The 14,499-nt window shown below is 37.0% G+C and overlaps 1 protein-coding gene across 1 annotated transcript in view; it reads right to left on the reverse strand.

Annotated features, from left to right (window-relative positions):
- LOC149786119 (uncharacterized) overlaps positions 1 to 12,418 on the reverse strand; it is a 57,915-nt gene extending 45,497 nt beyond the window's left edge. The window contains exons 1-3 of the mRNA XM_089976449.1: positions 12,352 to 12,418; positions 4,091 to 4,251; positions 987 to 1,109 (exon numbers count right to left, since the gene is read on the reverse strand). Of these exons, the coding sequence (XP_089832575.1) occupies positions 987 to 1,109; positions 4,091 to 4,233 (266 nt within the window). The 5' untranslated portion in view covers positions 4,234 to 4,251; positions 12,352 to 12,418. The remainder of the gene's footprint in view (positions 1 to 986; positions 1,110 to 4,090; positions 4,252 to 12,351) is intronic.
- Between the last annotated feature and the right edge of the window lie 2,081 nt (positions 12,419 to 14,499).

The raw sequence follows: 14,499 nt of genomic DNA on the forward strand, positions 1-14,499 counted from the left end.
TCTCTCTGTGTTGGAAGGACTGCAAAAGGTGGATAACCTTGCAAAGAAAGTAGCTCTCTGGAAACAAGAAGGTGGATGCTTTTCTCTCTCTGTTGGAAGGATACTGGTAAATAATATACTGGCCATGGTGGATGTCTGTCTCTCTCTGCTGGAATGATACTGGTAAATAAAATGCTGGCCAGGGTGGATGCTTGTCAGTGTTGGAAGGATACTGGTAAATAAAATGCAGGTCATGATGGATGCTTTTCTCTCCGTGCTGGAAGGATACTGCAAAAGGTGGATAACCTTGCAAAGAAAATAGCTCTCTGGAAATAAGAAGGCGGATGCTTTTCCCTCTCTGTGTTGGAAGGATACTGGTAAATAAAATGCTGGCCATGGCCTGCATGTTGAGCACAGTACTGGAATTAATGTATAAACTGGAACGTGGAGGTTATTTAGGAGTGTGGATGAATATACAGACAGAGGTATCGATGGACGTGCATATGAACACCCAAAAGATTAGACAAAAAAATGTTTAAATTATGCAATGGTTTTAAAATTAGGGTAGGTAGGGATTTTTTTCTTCTAGCAATACATATATTATAATGATGGGTGTGTGTGTGTGTCTGTGTGTGTGTGTGTAGCAAAACTGGCTCAATTAGATGTCCAAATCAATTTTGGGAATTTTTTCTCTCAAATTTTTACCACGGGGAGAAAAAGTGCTTGGGTTGGCAATAAAAAACAGGGACAGTCGCTGACTAGAAACACACATATTTTTTTGTACATTAGTATGCAGAGCTTTCATCAAGGCAGGGTTGACAAGCCTATTGACAGTAAAGACATGAAACATTTTTCAATAAATTTTAAACTGAGAAGGATGTCCGTTTATTTGACCATTCATTACACAAGATATTAGGGCCTAGTCCCCCACACTGATAAGGTAAACTGACACTCAAGAATATTCCAGTGAAAAATCAAATGAAAAGGTCCTTCTTGTCAACCAATACCTGGGTCTTTTAGCTGGTGGGTCGTTCTCTTCATCCTCATTAACTTCTTCAATTTTACGCCGTAGTACTTTTTGACGGCTTTGTTTTGATGCAGGTGTCTTTGGAAGAACTTCAATTTTGGAACTGAAAGTAATCAAGACAAAACAGTCATCTGAGGTCATTTTGATATGTTCAGAACATACATGGTTAATCTGCAAATTCTCACTGTAACTTGTAACTATTAAAAACTTTATACAATCATAAATTGCAATAGGTTTGTGTTGCACCTAGGATCCCAAGGACAGGGGACACTGTGTCCCCCATCCTTTTTGCAGGACACAAAACATTATAGAGCGTCACAGAAAAATAGTAGATAGTACTGAAATGTACTCCGAGGTGCTGCCAGATATTACCTAAAGGGGTAACTCCCTCCTTGTCCAAAAAATAGAGCAGAAGAAAGTAAGATGTTGAAACATCCATTATTCAATATTTACCTAACACTTCAATATTCATCTCTCTATCTTCCTGTTCTTTTAAATATGTTGCATCTAGTTGTATAAGCATTAATCTGTTGATTGTTTGTGAGCTTAATCTGCAACTTATCTCAGTTTCGATATTGTTCTGTGATAAGACCCCCCAATGAACAGTCTGCTGTCTGAAGGGGCATGTACATTCTAGCTTAGTCAGTTTGAACAACTTGGGAAACTGTTCTTTATTGTTGTTATGTATTATTTTCCACAACTCATGCATATTGTTGATTGGTATGTTGGCACTTTCCATTTGTCTAGGACTCAGCGAACAAAGGGCAGTAACTCGTGGATTGGATGTTTGTAGTATCGTGCATGTGTGTTCGTTTCATCGGTTAACTACCTTTTTCTGCAAAGATTTCATCATAGTCTTCAGAGTTTTTGGAATTTTATTAGTGCAGAATTTTTGGGAAATTTTTTACTCAAGCAGTGCTTGAAAGTACTCTGTTCCAGTCAAATGTCTTCAGGCTTTCAAATCATCATTTTAAAAAAAAATGAACACAATGCATTTTGCACTGTCTGTAAGAAAAGCTCTTAAGTAGCTGCAGTGGGAGAGCAAGCCATTTCTAATCATGGATAAGGCAGAAAAACACGATGATTTACTAAAATAGTCACAGCCATCAGTACCATTCTCAAACTTTTTTTTACTAAAACTATGCCCTATTTTGCCTTGGAAAATAGCACTTTGTTGCAACAAATACTGCAATCCAATGGACATGGTGTGTAACTAGCACTGGCACCACAGAATAGAAAGAAGAAAAAAAAAAGCAAGAAACCTGTATGCTTTGTTAGCACCTATGACGCTTTATTGAAGGCCAAGCAAATCTCTATTCTATATTCCTTCATTTCAAATCATGTTTCAAGAAACCTGTTTATAATGATGGTTCATGATTGATCAGTCACTTGGTTTTACTTGTCGGCCATTTTAAAAACAGCTGACAGGCCCCAGGTGGCCAAGTATTCTTAAGCGCTTGCCTTTACAGGTAACTATCATCTTACCGCTGTCTGCATGTGTTTGACTCTCGGGCTCTGCCAATGTGGGTGTTGAGAAAGCTTGCCATTAGCATTCCATGGGCCAGTGGTTCTTATATTGCTTTCCTAGGTTCCTCCTCCACAAGTTATACTAGCTGCCATGCACAGCATATCTTGCACGGAGACAATGCATTAAACCCAAAACAATAACAAAAACAGCTAAGAACAACAACAAAAACAGCTAAGAAAACACTGCACACCCTTTATAAAGTTAAAAAACACCTACTCCCTGCATGCATATTCCAGGATGTTTGTGTTAGGGAGACTACTTGCACACAATTAGCAGGTAACACATTCACTTGCAGTCCACTAAAAACTTTTGAATGTCAACTACCCCACTCCAAATAGGAACAGAAGAGCAAAAGAAATGCTTGAACACATGGTTCGTATATTCTATTTTGTTGTCATTTTCACCAAATTCAAGGACATGTAAAAGGAGTTCAAAACAGTGATATTCAAGGGCTGTACCAAGCCAGGAATGTGCAATAAAGAAAAGTAGTAGTTGTATTTTTTCAATTTGTTTTTTCATGGCAAAATAAACATTGGGATATGCGACAAAATGCTGCAGGAAACCCACAATCCTGTGCAACACATATCATATGATACATTTTCCCCCATAACTGCAAGTAAAAGAGATTTACAATTATATTTAGCAGCAATGGGATACTGGGAATAAACCAACACAATCTGAAGAGTTACTTTTCAATTAATGAAATCCATACAAATGAAATAAAGAGGAATAGGAGTGTCATTATAAGCATGCCTTGTGTTTAATAGTCCTCTGTCACCAACTGAAATTTGTATGCAGAAACCATTTTCCTTCTTTCAGTCAATATAACCAAGACATTTTGAGCCCAAAATCAATAGGCTTTTTCCTGATGCTAACCGCATGCCATCCACAAAGCTTGGGCCAGGTTTGTGATCAAGAACTAATGATATGGTGTAGAAACCATTTTTCTTGTTTCAGTCATTAATTTTAACCACTGACCTTTTGACACCAATACAACAGCATTCTTCCTCACCCCTAGTGCAGGTCATCCATGACCTTTGGTATTAAAAAAGGCCAAAAAAAGTATGTGGTTCTGGTTACCAGACCGACCTTATATTTTTTTAATAGAAGAGTGCTGATGAGAGTAAAAGGAAAGTATACAAATAAATCAGCTTCCTAAAATGAAAATTTTTTTTTTATAAATACATTTGGAAAAAAAAAAAAAAAACATGGGGTGAACAAAACTTTTTTAAAATAAACTGATGTAACTTTGATTACAGTTAAATTGAGGATGCAAATGATGCTTATTTCCTAACTTATGCTTCATTTAAATCCATCCAGCCCAAGAAAATAAGTCTATACTGATCTACCTACCATTTTCTTTCAATGTAATTAGAACCACACATTTTTTTCATTTGATCCAATGTTTCAGTGCCGAAACCTTTGTGAACACAATAAAATTTTCTCATATTATGCCGCTACAGGTCCAAATCCCTGACTTCCTGAAAATTTTCTAGAAGAAATTTAATATCCTAAGATAATACACATACCTTGAAAATACCATAAAAAATACAAACCTCTTAAAGGTCTTCTTTGCTACAACCAGTATTTCATTGAGGTATGTGAAGGCATCCTCTTCTAACCTCTGAAATATATCCTCCACCATTAGCCGAATGGTCTGACTGGTCTGAAAACCGATGGCAAAAGTTGGATCTGCCATACTACAGTGGTTACTTTCCTGGAACATGTAAGAAATAAAACAATTGCTTTATTCTACAAGGTATAGTGTTTAAAACAAATTGTATCTATAGTAATACATATCCTATGATGTCATCATGATGCCAATACATTGCATCTATTGTAATACATGTCCTATGATGTTATCATGATGCCCATACATTGTATCTTTTGTAATACATGTCCTATGATGTCATCATGATGCCAATACATTGCATCTATTGTAATACATGTCCTGTGGTGTCATCATGATGAAAATACATTGCATCTATTGTAATACATGTCATATGATGTCATCATGATGCCTGTGCTCAAACACTGAAATATAGAAGGTTGCCGAGAAGAGGAAAAAAAAGGGTATACAAGTAAATCATCTTCCTAATATTTAAAAAAATTATATTATCAGTCAGGGTTCTTACTAGGTTCTAAGAAGTTGGAGTATAGAATTCCTTACCTGAAAGAAGTTACTGGCTCAGAACTAAACATGGACATTCCAGTAGGACCTGGTATTTCTTTGCAATAATGCAGGGCATATCATATGTACATATTGGTGTGTCACCAATACAAATGTTATCCGACTCCTACTGCTCATTTACTGCAAATGTATAGCTGTGAAAATCAAAGGCAAATGAAAACTGAACGTGCTTCTAATGTCAAACTACAAAAATGCTCGAAGGTTTTATATCGTTGCCATTCTGCCATTTTGTGTGCAGCAAGAAGGAATGATGAGATTTCAAGTTTCCTTAATTGACACAGGATTTTCCATCCAGCTGTGTCACAGTATGTAAAAATGTCCAATATTTTTTCATTTTGTGGTGTATGAGAATGTTCACTTCCACATTCATTTTAGTTTCTTATATAATCAGTTTCTTTGCACCAACATGTCATGAACATATGCAAGGATGAGACACATCAGCTCCATTCGCAAATATCTTTCAGTTGATGCCACTAAAACGCTTGTGTGTTCATTAGTACTTTCAAGACTGGACTATTGTAACTCAATTCTGTCTGGTTCATATCTACTCCAGAAACTTAAAAACACAGCTGCTCGGATCATACTTAGAGTACTAGGATCAGAGCATGCCTCCCCGCTGCTCTGTACCCTACACAGGCTATCCATTCGATCCAGAACCAAACACAAAATTTGTTCTCTGTGCTATGTTTCACTGACAGACTCCAGTCCAACATACCTATCCAACCTCACCCATGTGTACACACCTGCAAGACACTTATGCTCCTCTTCTGACAATCGTATACTCATTATTTCCACTATGAAAACAAAGTCATATGGACAGCATTCTTTTGCATACCAGGGTCCAGCAACGTGGAATGAATTGCCCACTGAACTTAGACACAGTGATTCCATTCAAGAGATCTCTTAAAACTCACTTATTTCGACTGCAAGAACAAACTTAAAGACCTAATAATGCTTCCTACTTTCAATATTTTCAAGATTTTTTATTATTATTATTATGTTTTCTAATTTCATGGTGTTTGTTTCTGTAATCATATCATAATATATGTTTTTTTGTTATAGGTGTTGTCTAATTTTGTAAAGCGCTTAGAGCTTCTAAAGATTAGGCGCTATACAAAGTCCTCATTATTATTACTATAAGTACAAGCTTACTGTTTACTCTTGGAGAGCATTTGTACACTAGTTTGAAATTATTTAAGAGTTTCAACTAATGATCAGTGTGTCCCCTAAGGATGCTAGACTGAGTCAAAATCTCCCTGGTGTCAAAACTAGTGGGTCAGACTGAGTAAAAAACGTTTATTGGTATTAAAACTGGGAAAATTTTAAATAATAAGGGCAAAGGAAAACACTGATGATACATGTATTCATATTAACATGTTTTAAAACAGATGCATCTCAAAAAGCTTTAAGAGCTAGTTCCAGTGCCCTTTTGGACAAGAAAATTTACATAAATATTTCACATCCAATCTGATTCTGCTTCATTAATTAGGGCTGGATGGCAGCACCAATGTTCATTAGCTCCCAAGAATATTTTATTCTGAAATATCCCAATAGAAAGTTGGAAAATTTACTTCATGGAATTTTTCTCTCATTCCATTGATGTAGATAAGTAGCCTTAGTGAGATGCAAATAGGTGCGACTGGGCCTGCAAACTAGGGGGACCCAAAATTTTTTGAGTATGTTTAAAACAGATTATTTAAAAATAAATTTGATTTGAAAATGAACCGGTGTGTTTTATGATTATTTCACAGCATTTCTTTAGTGATATACAAATTAGATTTTGGGGGCCTACTATCCTCAATTTTGTACCAGGGCCACACAGCCCTTAAAAACTGCCACTGCCATAAGTTACTGGATTGAAAAAATAAATCAATTTAAAAAAAACAACAAAAGTCATCTTAATCATACAAAAGCTTGCCATATCTTTTTAAAGTGCATCTTAGGAATAGCAAGTATTTGAATTATCCATCATATATGCATGGTCAAAGGGCAGACAACAGATCCTCCATTTTCATAGTAATGATGTACAGTCCTTTCTTAATTAGAATGTTGTCTGGGCTAGACATTTGGATAGTTGACAATATACTGGTAATGACTGATACAAACTGAAAAGAGCCCAAGATTTGTCTGCTAGGGTCCCTTATGTGCCATGTGGTCTTGCATGAAACGCTAAATGCCTTTTTCGACAGCTTTACTTCCAGAACAGAATAATGGTTCGATTTCATGCTTTTTTTATTACTGAAAAGAGAATATATAGTTTAAAATAGTGTTCAACATATCTGGTTTGTTGCACTTTTATTCCAATAACAAATATAACAACATTATAATGCAGGCTAAAAACAGAAACATTTGGCTGCTGATCCTGTCTCAATTTAAGGGCTTGTTCTCAGAAAGCTTGTTAAAGATAAGAACAACAAAACTTATTTTGTTTTATGCTACACATGAACTCATGTAATATTATTAATCCGCTATAAAAGGGCATTACAAAATTTGCAAAAATCTGCTGGATCTATTAAGGGCTGGACATTAGAAACTCCAGAAGCCCATGTCTTAAAAATTTGCAAAAGAACTCAATCCGATAAAAAGATTCTCTATTCTACTCTAGTGATACAGGACCCAAGATTGTATTCTTGGAATCATCAGTGCACACAGACCAACATGTTCCAAACGCTGAACTGAACATGTATTCCATTATTTAAGTGTATAATATGGTCATTACTGCAAATTATAACTTGATGAAGAACAAGAACGATTTTCGTATTAGCCAAATGACATATCACTTCAACGTACCCAGATGTAAAAACTGTCCCATATATGTGGTTGTTTCATTTCACCAAGAGTGATTGTTTTTGGTTTTCTTTATGAGGTAAATTCTACAATATAGGTTTGGGCCATATGTTTCTGACCTACCTAATTGCATTTTAAAGTTAAATCTTAAATAACCTAATACACAGGCTTTGGTTATTATGAACTGTATATTTTTCGAAATATATTTGCCCAGTGATTTACAAAAACAGACAATGTAATAAACTGGTACTTCCTGATTTAGCAATGTCCACCATTATTTCACCAGTACTGGTACACTAACAGTTTCAAACTAATTTTATGATGAAATAGTGTACAAGAGGCAGTTAAAATATCCAGATCACCGAGTCTAATCGTAAAACACAAATTGCTATTTACACAGTATTGTTATTGTTTCGAAACACAAGTCTGTATGTTTTTTTATCATCCAAGCATAGCATGCTTAAATCGGGTAGTGATAGGGGCCTAGTTGCTAACTTACTTGGGAAATGATTAATGGTCAGTCAGCTATCAAAACACATGCCTGTGATTGTGCAAAAGTTTGTTTATCAGCGTAATTGATATCAAATCAAGGTCTTGCTACTGATGGCTTGATGAATACCTTTGGCTACAACACGATAACTAACCAAGCTAAAGCAACGGGGCATCTTAAAAGATGTGAATAGTCAATGAACCTCTAAAAAGAAATCACAGGACAAAGATATTTTTGCTTTCCTAACAGAAGAAGGTAAAGTTTACATTTTTTAGGTGACTTAGTCGCCCACTTCGCCTTGTAGCATGACCCCTGACATAGGTCAATGGGGGTAAACTGTCCCTCCATATTTGTAGGGTACGGTATGTATTCAAATCAAATGGTGTCCAATATTGAACCACAGCATGACAGGCCAATCTGTTCAACATTTGCCATTTCTTACACTGCTTGTTTATGTGCTTCAAAATCCTGTGACCTAATGGATATCAACGGTTGAAAAAGAGGACTCACCAAATACGCAGTATTAAAACCTTTAAATAATACATTTTTGCATAAATCCAAGTATCCTATATTATAAATATGGACAAGGAATGAAAGAAATGGATGCTGACAATAACAACCCATTATAGTTTAAAAGATTTCCTGCACTCAAAATGTAAAGTCACAAGCATTGATGAGTCATCTGAGTAACTAATTTAGACTCTTTTGCAAAATCAACCTAAATACAAACAAATATCAAAATTTCCTCCTGAGAATCTACAAAAGTAAACATGCACATAAACAGCGCCACAATGAATGAGATGCCGGCAATGCAAAAAATATAATAAACAAACATGAAAGATGTAAAAGTTCATAAGATATTGGGATATGTCTGCATTAGATGTAAAATTATTCCAGCTGATTATATAAATAATCTGGATTCGGCTAATGTGGGTATGTGAGAAAGCTTGCCAGTAGCTTCTCATGGGTTGGTGGTTCTTCCTGAGGTTTTCCCGGGTTCTTCCTCCACCATTAATACTGGCCGCCATGCAAAGCCTATCGTGTGCTGAAAAATGGCGTTAAACCCCACAACAACAATATAAATAATCTGAAACATTGCATATTTTATAATTATGACACAATTACAGCATGTGCACATAAAGGCATCTGATTATCTTGAGAAATTCAAGAAGATGCGAATGAGAATCAGACATAATAAATCTACATCAAGAATTGCAATTTTATGATACTAATGCCATGATATTTTGCGATCATGTGATCAGCATTGTTGCATAAAGTTTAAAATGTTTCTAAATGCAGGTTAATTGGCTCATATGTCAGCTTAGAGAAGTTACAAATTATATTTAACTCCGTGAAGATGAATATCTGGCTACTTCCATTTCAGACTGGTTTGACACAGTGTCAATTACTTTTGATATCCCCTTTTCAAAGCGACATTCCAATACCATTCCATTGCAGTTTCAGTGAATTCAATGTTTTAGACAGAAACCCCTACAAGCTGACAGTGTTTGGGACACCCGGGCGGCAATCAGGATAAAACTTATAAATTCAATGAATGATATAACTAAGTTTTGCAATTCTTTATAGCCTTGATACCTTCTGTTTTTAAAAACAGTACAAACAAATGGTACAGCCTGGGAATCCCATAGAATCCATTTTATTTGCAGATAGTATGTGCATAAAGACCTCATGTTCAATGTCTCCAACTTACATTCAAAATCCACTTCTCCTTGTCACTAAATGGATCATTAATAACAATAATAATAATAATAACAATAATGAGGACTTTGTAAAGCGCCTAATCTTTAGAAGCTCTAAGCGCTTTACAACATTAGACAAAACCTATAACACAAAAAACATATATCATGATATGATTACAAAAAGCGAACACCATGAAATTAGAAAACATAAAAATATGCTGAAAATATTTAAGGTAGGAAACATTATTAGGTCTTTAAGTTTGTTCTTGCAGTCGAAACAGGTGAGTTTTAAGAGCACTCTTGAATGGGATCACTGTGTCTTTGTGTCTAAGTTCAGTAGGCAATTCATTCCATGTTGCTGGGCCCTGGTATGCAAAAGAACGTTGTCCAGATGACTTCATTTTCATAGTGAGAATAATGAGTATACGATTGTCAGAAGAGGAGCGTAAGTATCTTGCTGGTGTGTACACATGGGTCAGGTCAGATAGGTATGTTGGACTGGAGTCTGTCAGTGAAACATAGCACAGAGAACAAATTATGTGTTTGATTCTGGATTGAATGGATAGCCTGTGTAGGGTACAGAGCAGCAGGAAGGTGTGCTCTGATCGTGGTTCTCTAAGTATGATCCGAGCAGCTGTGTTTTGAACTTTTTGAAGTTTATGGAATAGATATTGAGATGAACCAGACAGAATTGAGTTACAGTAGTCCAGTCTTGAAAGTACTAATGAACACAAGTATTTTAGTGGCATCAACTGAAAGATATTTGTGAATGGAGCTGATGTGTCTCAGCCTTGCATATGTTCACGACATGTTGGTGCAATGATAGAGTACTGTCCAGAGTAACACCTAGGTATTATACTGTTTGTGTGAATTTAATGTTGGTGTTGCTGATATTTATTGTTTGAGGTAAAGGATGAGAATGAGAAAGTCTTTGTGGAGTTATCAGAATGGCCTCAGTTTTATCATCATTCATCTGCAACTTGTTACACGTCATCCATGATTTCACATCAGAAATGCACCTCTCTACACCTTGGATGGTAGCATCAACTTCAGTTGGGTGGCTAGATTTGTATATTTGGGTGTCGTCAGCATACCATTGGTGAGTCACTGGATGATGATCTATGACACCTGAGAGTGGCTGAGTGAATAGAATGAAGAGAACAGGTCTAAGAACAGACCCATGTGGAACATCAACTGGGCTGGAGTGTATTCCATTTGCGGACACAAATTGTGTCCTGCTGTCCATGTAGGGCTTGAACCATAGTAAGACTGTATGATGAATGCCAAATACATGCTGGAGACGGTGAAGTAATATATCATGGTCTATTGTGTCAAATGCTGCAGACAAATCAAGGAGGGTGAGGACGGTAATCTTTCCATCATCCAAAGCAGAGAGAATGTCATTAACTACTTTTAGAAGAGTAGTTTCAGTACTGTGGCAACAGACATGCAGATTGTACATTGCTAAAAAGACTGTTTGAATTCTGATGAGATACAAGTTGGGATAGAACAACTTTTGCTAAGATTTTTTATATTTTGAAAAATTATGGGAATTCCCCGGATGAGAGAGAGGTATTAATAACATGTTAGTGAAGGCAATACTGGATCTAAGCACTCAAGCAGCAGTGATGTTGGAACTGGATTAAGTTCACATGACTTTGGTGCACTCTTCATCACTAAATCCAAAGAGACAGGTTCAAATGCTGCTAATGGTTGCCACTCAAATTCTGTATCCCAACTGTATGGTGATGACGAGTCAATTGAAATTGTGTTGTCAAGCTTATCTCTAATGGTCTGTACTTTGTCACGGAAGAAATCTGCAAACAGGTCCGGAAGGTCGACTGGAGAGAAGGTAGTTGGAAGTGGTGTACATTTGTTCCTTGACATCAGCTTGTTAGTAATCTCAAAAAGCTCTTTGCAGCTGAAACTTTCCATGATCCTATTATTGTAGTAGGCTGATTTCGCTGCATGGACTATGTTGTGACAGCCTTCTTAGTGGTTTCATAGATTTGCTTATGAATAGTGAGTCTGGTGGAAATCCAAAGCCTCTCAGCTTTACGACGGTCTCTTTTAGCAGTGCGAAGCTGGTCCCTAACACTGCTGTACGACAGAGAACTTTTTTGAATTGATACTCTGCAGTTGGTGGCTGGGGCATGTTTGTTGAGCAATGAACGCAGGCAGTTACCGATTCGTTCTGCTGTAGGAGGTAAGCAAATTGTTAGGTTTGAATGGCTGCCATGCATTAGATTGGTTCAATTTATCATACGGAGATTCATAAGTGTCAGTAGCATCTCATTTTCACCACAAACTTCATATTACAGTGTACACTTCATGAAAGTCTGTGAACAAAATGGTATGAAATTGTTTTTATTATAAGTTATTATTTCACCCACCCACTACTAAATGGAGCATGCTACTTAAACTGAAAGAAATGGGACATCAAAGTTACCATAAGTTTAGCTATTTCTTCACAATCTGATACCATCCCTGTACTGAAGTGTGCATTACAAAACCCCCAAATCCACTCACCAGCTATACTGAAGATATCGTTAACGTTAGGTATACCATACTGAATACTGTAGAAATGAACAAATATACCGTATATCATATAAATATCAAGAGTTTCAAAGCATTATTTCAGTGACATACTTAGCTATGGTGCACGACACCAGCACTGCCGCCTACTGTTCAAACCTTGGGCATACAGGAAATCGCATCAACCTATCAGAGTTGAGATTTCTATTAGACTGGTCCTCTTTCGTCTACTTCCGATAACTAAACATGGACACAGAACACAATTAATTTTACTATATATTATCTACATTTATTTCTCAGTACTGACCTTTTCACTGTGTGACAAACAGTACAAATCATATGTTAATCTAAAATACATTCAAAGATGACTTCACGGTGAAGTCCTGCATGTTTTTTTTTTTTTGAGAAGCTATACTGTAAACAGAGCAGCATGTAAACAGAACACAGATTTCACTTCCGGATCATCACCAAGGCCTTATTACTCACTGTGCACTGTCGCCAAAATACACACGGACAACCACACACTGAGCTCATATTCTCAAGAATAAACAATTACCTTTAAATCCCTACAAAAAATGCATAGATTTAACTCTTCTGTCACCACCCAAATGAGAGAGGAAAAAAATGATCGAAAACTAGACTAGAGCTGCTGAACCGGAACTATTAACTGTGACCTGATTCCACATGGGCAAAAGACCATATGTATATTGCAACCACTGGAATCGGGTCACAATTAGGACTTCCAGTTCAGTACCCATGTAGTTTTAGTCTATTTTTAGAACATCTTTTCCTCTCTCATTTTGGTGGTGATAGAAGAGTTATATTTATATAAACAATATAGGTAGGGATTTAAAAGTGTGTGTGTGTGTGTGTGTGTGTGTGTGTGTTAGATTTTTAACGTAGCTTTAACAAGCTTTTAGTCATATAACTATGATGTCTGCAGGGTGGCAGTTTATGGTGATGTCTAGTACTGGGGCATCATGCCACAGACATGTAGTATGATGTTCCACCCAGTCACATTATCTTGACACCAGGCCGACCAGTCTTAACTCTAACCTCTTAATGCTGAGCGCCTAGCGAGGCAGCTGTTAGTAGTATATGGGGCCACCCTAGCGACAATGGGAATTAGCATTACAAAACCCCTTGGGCCACTCTAGCGACAAGGGAAATTTAACATGGAGAAAAACCCTGGGTCACTCTAGTGACAAGGGGAATTGAACATGGAAATTGAACATGGGAATGTCACCTGGGGATCAGTGGGAATTAAACATTGGTAACGTCATAGGTTTATAGGGTCAAAACCTTTCAAATAAGAGAAAGTTCGTGTTTGTCTCTCTATCCGTTACACACGTTGTTTAATATCTGGTCAGCTACCACTTGTGTCCCAGCATAGATGTTTCCGATCTCGTATTCCCTGTCAGTCGTAAATCTGCTGTTACGTCCATCGTGCTAGGTACACTTATCGGTAAGCAGATCAAGAGCAGTGATAGTCTTCTTCCCATGGAGGTGCAACATATGCCATATGAATAGTCACTTTTCCATAGGTGATGTCAAATTTTTCTCTCACCGACCGCACGTCTTCAACAGCCCTCAAAAGTTTGGAAGAAGTTATTTCTGCAAGTGTGCTAAATCCGAGACATACAGGCGAGTTCAAACTGTCGTGATACATAGATAGACTCAAACGACCTTCATCTTTGACTTGGCAATGACATTTGAATTCCTCTAACAGTGAGTCAAGTAGATCCGTAATGAAACCTGATACTTCCTCGGCTGGAACGTCAGACGTGAAATCTTTAAATTTCATCGTGTAGGTGTAAGTTGTCGTTCTAAATTTTCTCGAGGTCGCTGTCTGGGTCATTTGGATGCTAAAATACTCCTTTAGGTCTATTGAATCCTTTCCCTTCTTGAACGCACTTTGCTGTGACGGTATGGTGGTGAAAGAGGTCAATGATGTTTGTTCCTTCTCTTTTTTCTTCTGCGTAGAGTTATTCATCTTTCCCGTCGCTTGTCCTCGCAATGAAGTGTCGTTCTTGGAAGTCGTCCCTTTTTATACTGGGTGATATCAGCATGTCCATAAGGTAAAGTTTTGTGGTCTGGAAGTTTTACTGGTTGCACGTAGTTTGTCATGGCATTAGTACATAACAACTAAGATGTGGTATTGCATTGGTGATGTGATCGTGAGGCATAGAATCACACCCGAGTTTCTCGTTGGACTTGAGTCTTACGCTCTATACTTGCTGTTTGAAAGGATTCATTTTTGTC

Source organism: Sinohyriopsis cumingii, chromosome 12, assembly GCF_028554795.1.
Source record: "Sinohyriopsis cumingii isolate HCF-2022 chromosome 12, ASM2855479v2, whole genome shotgun sequence".
Taxonomy (NCBI): domain Eukaryota; kingdom Metazoa; phylum Mollusca; class Bivalvia; order Unionida; family Unionidae; genus Sinohyriopsis; species Sinohyriopsis cumingii.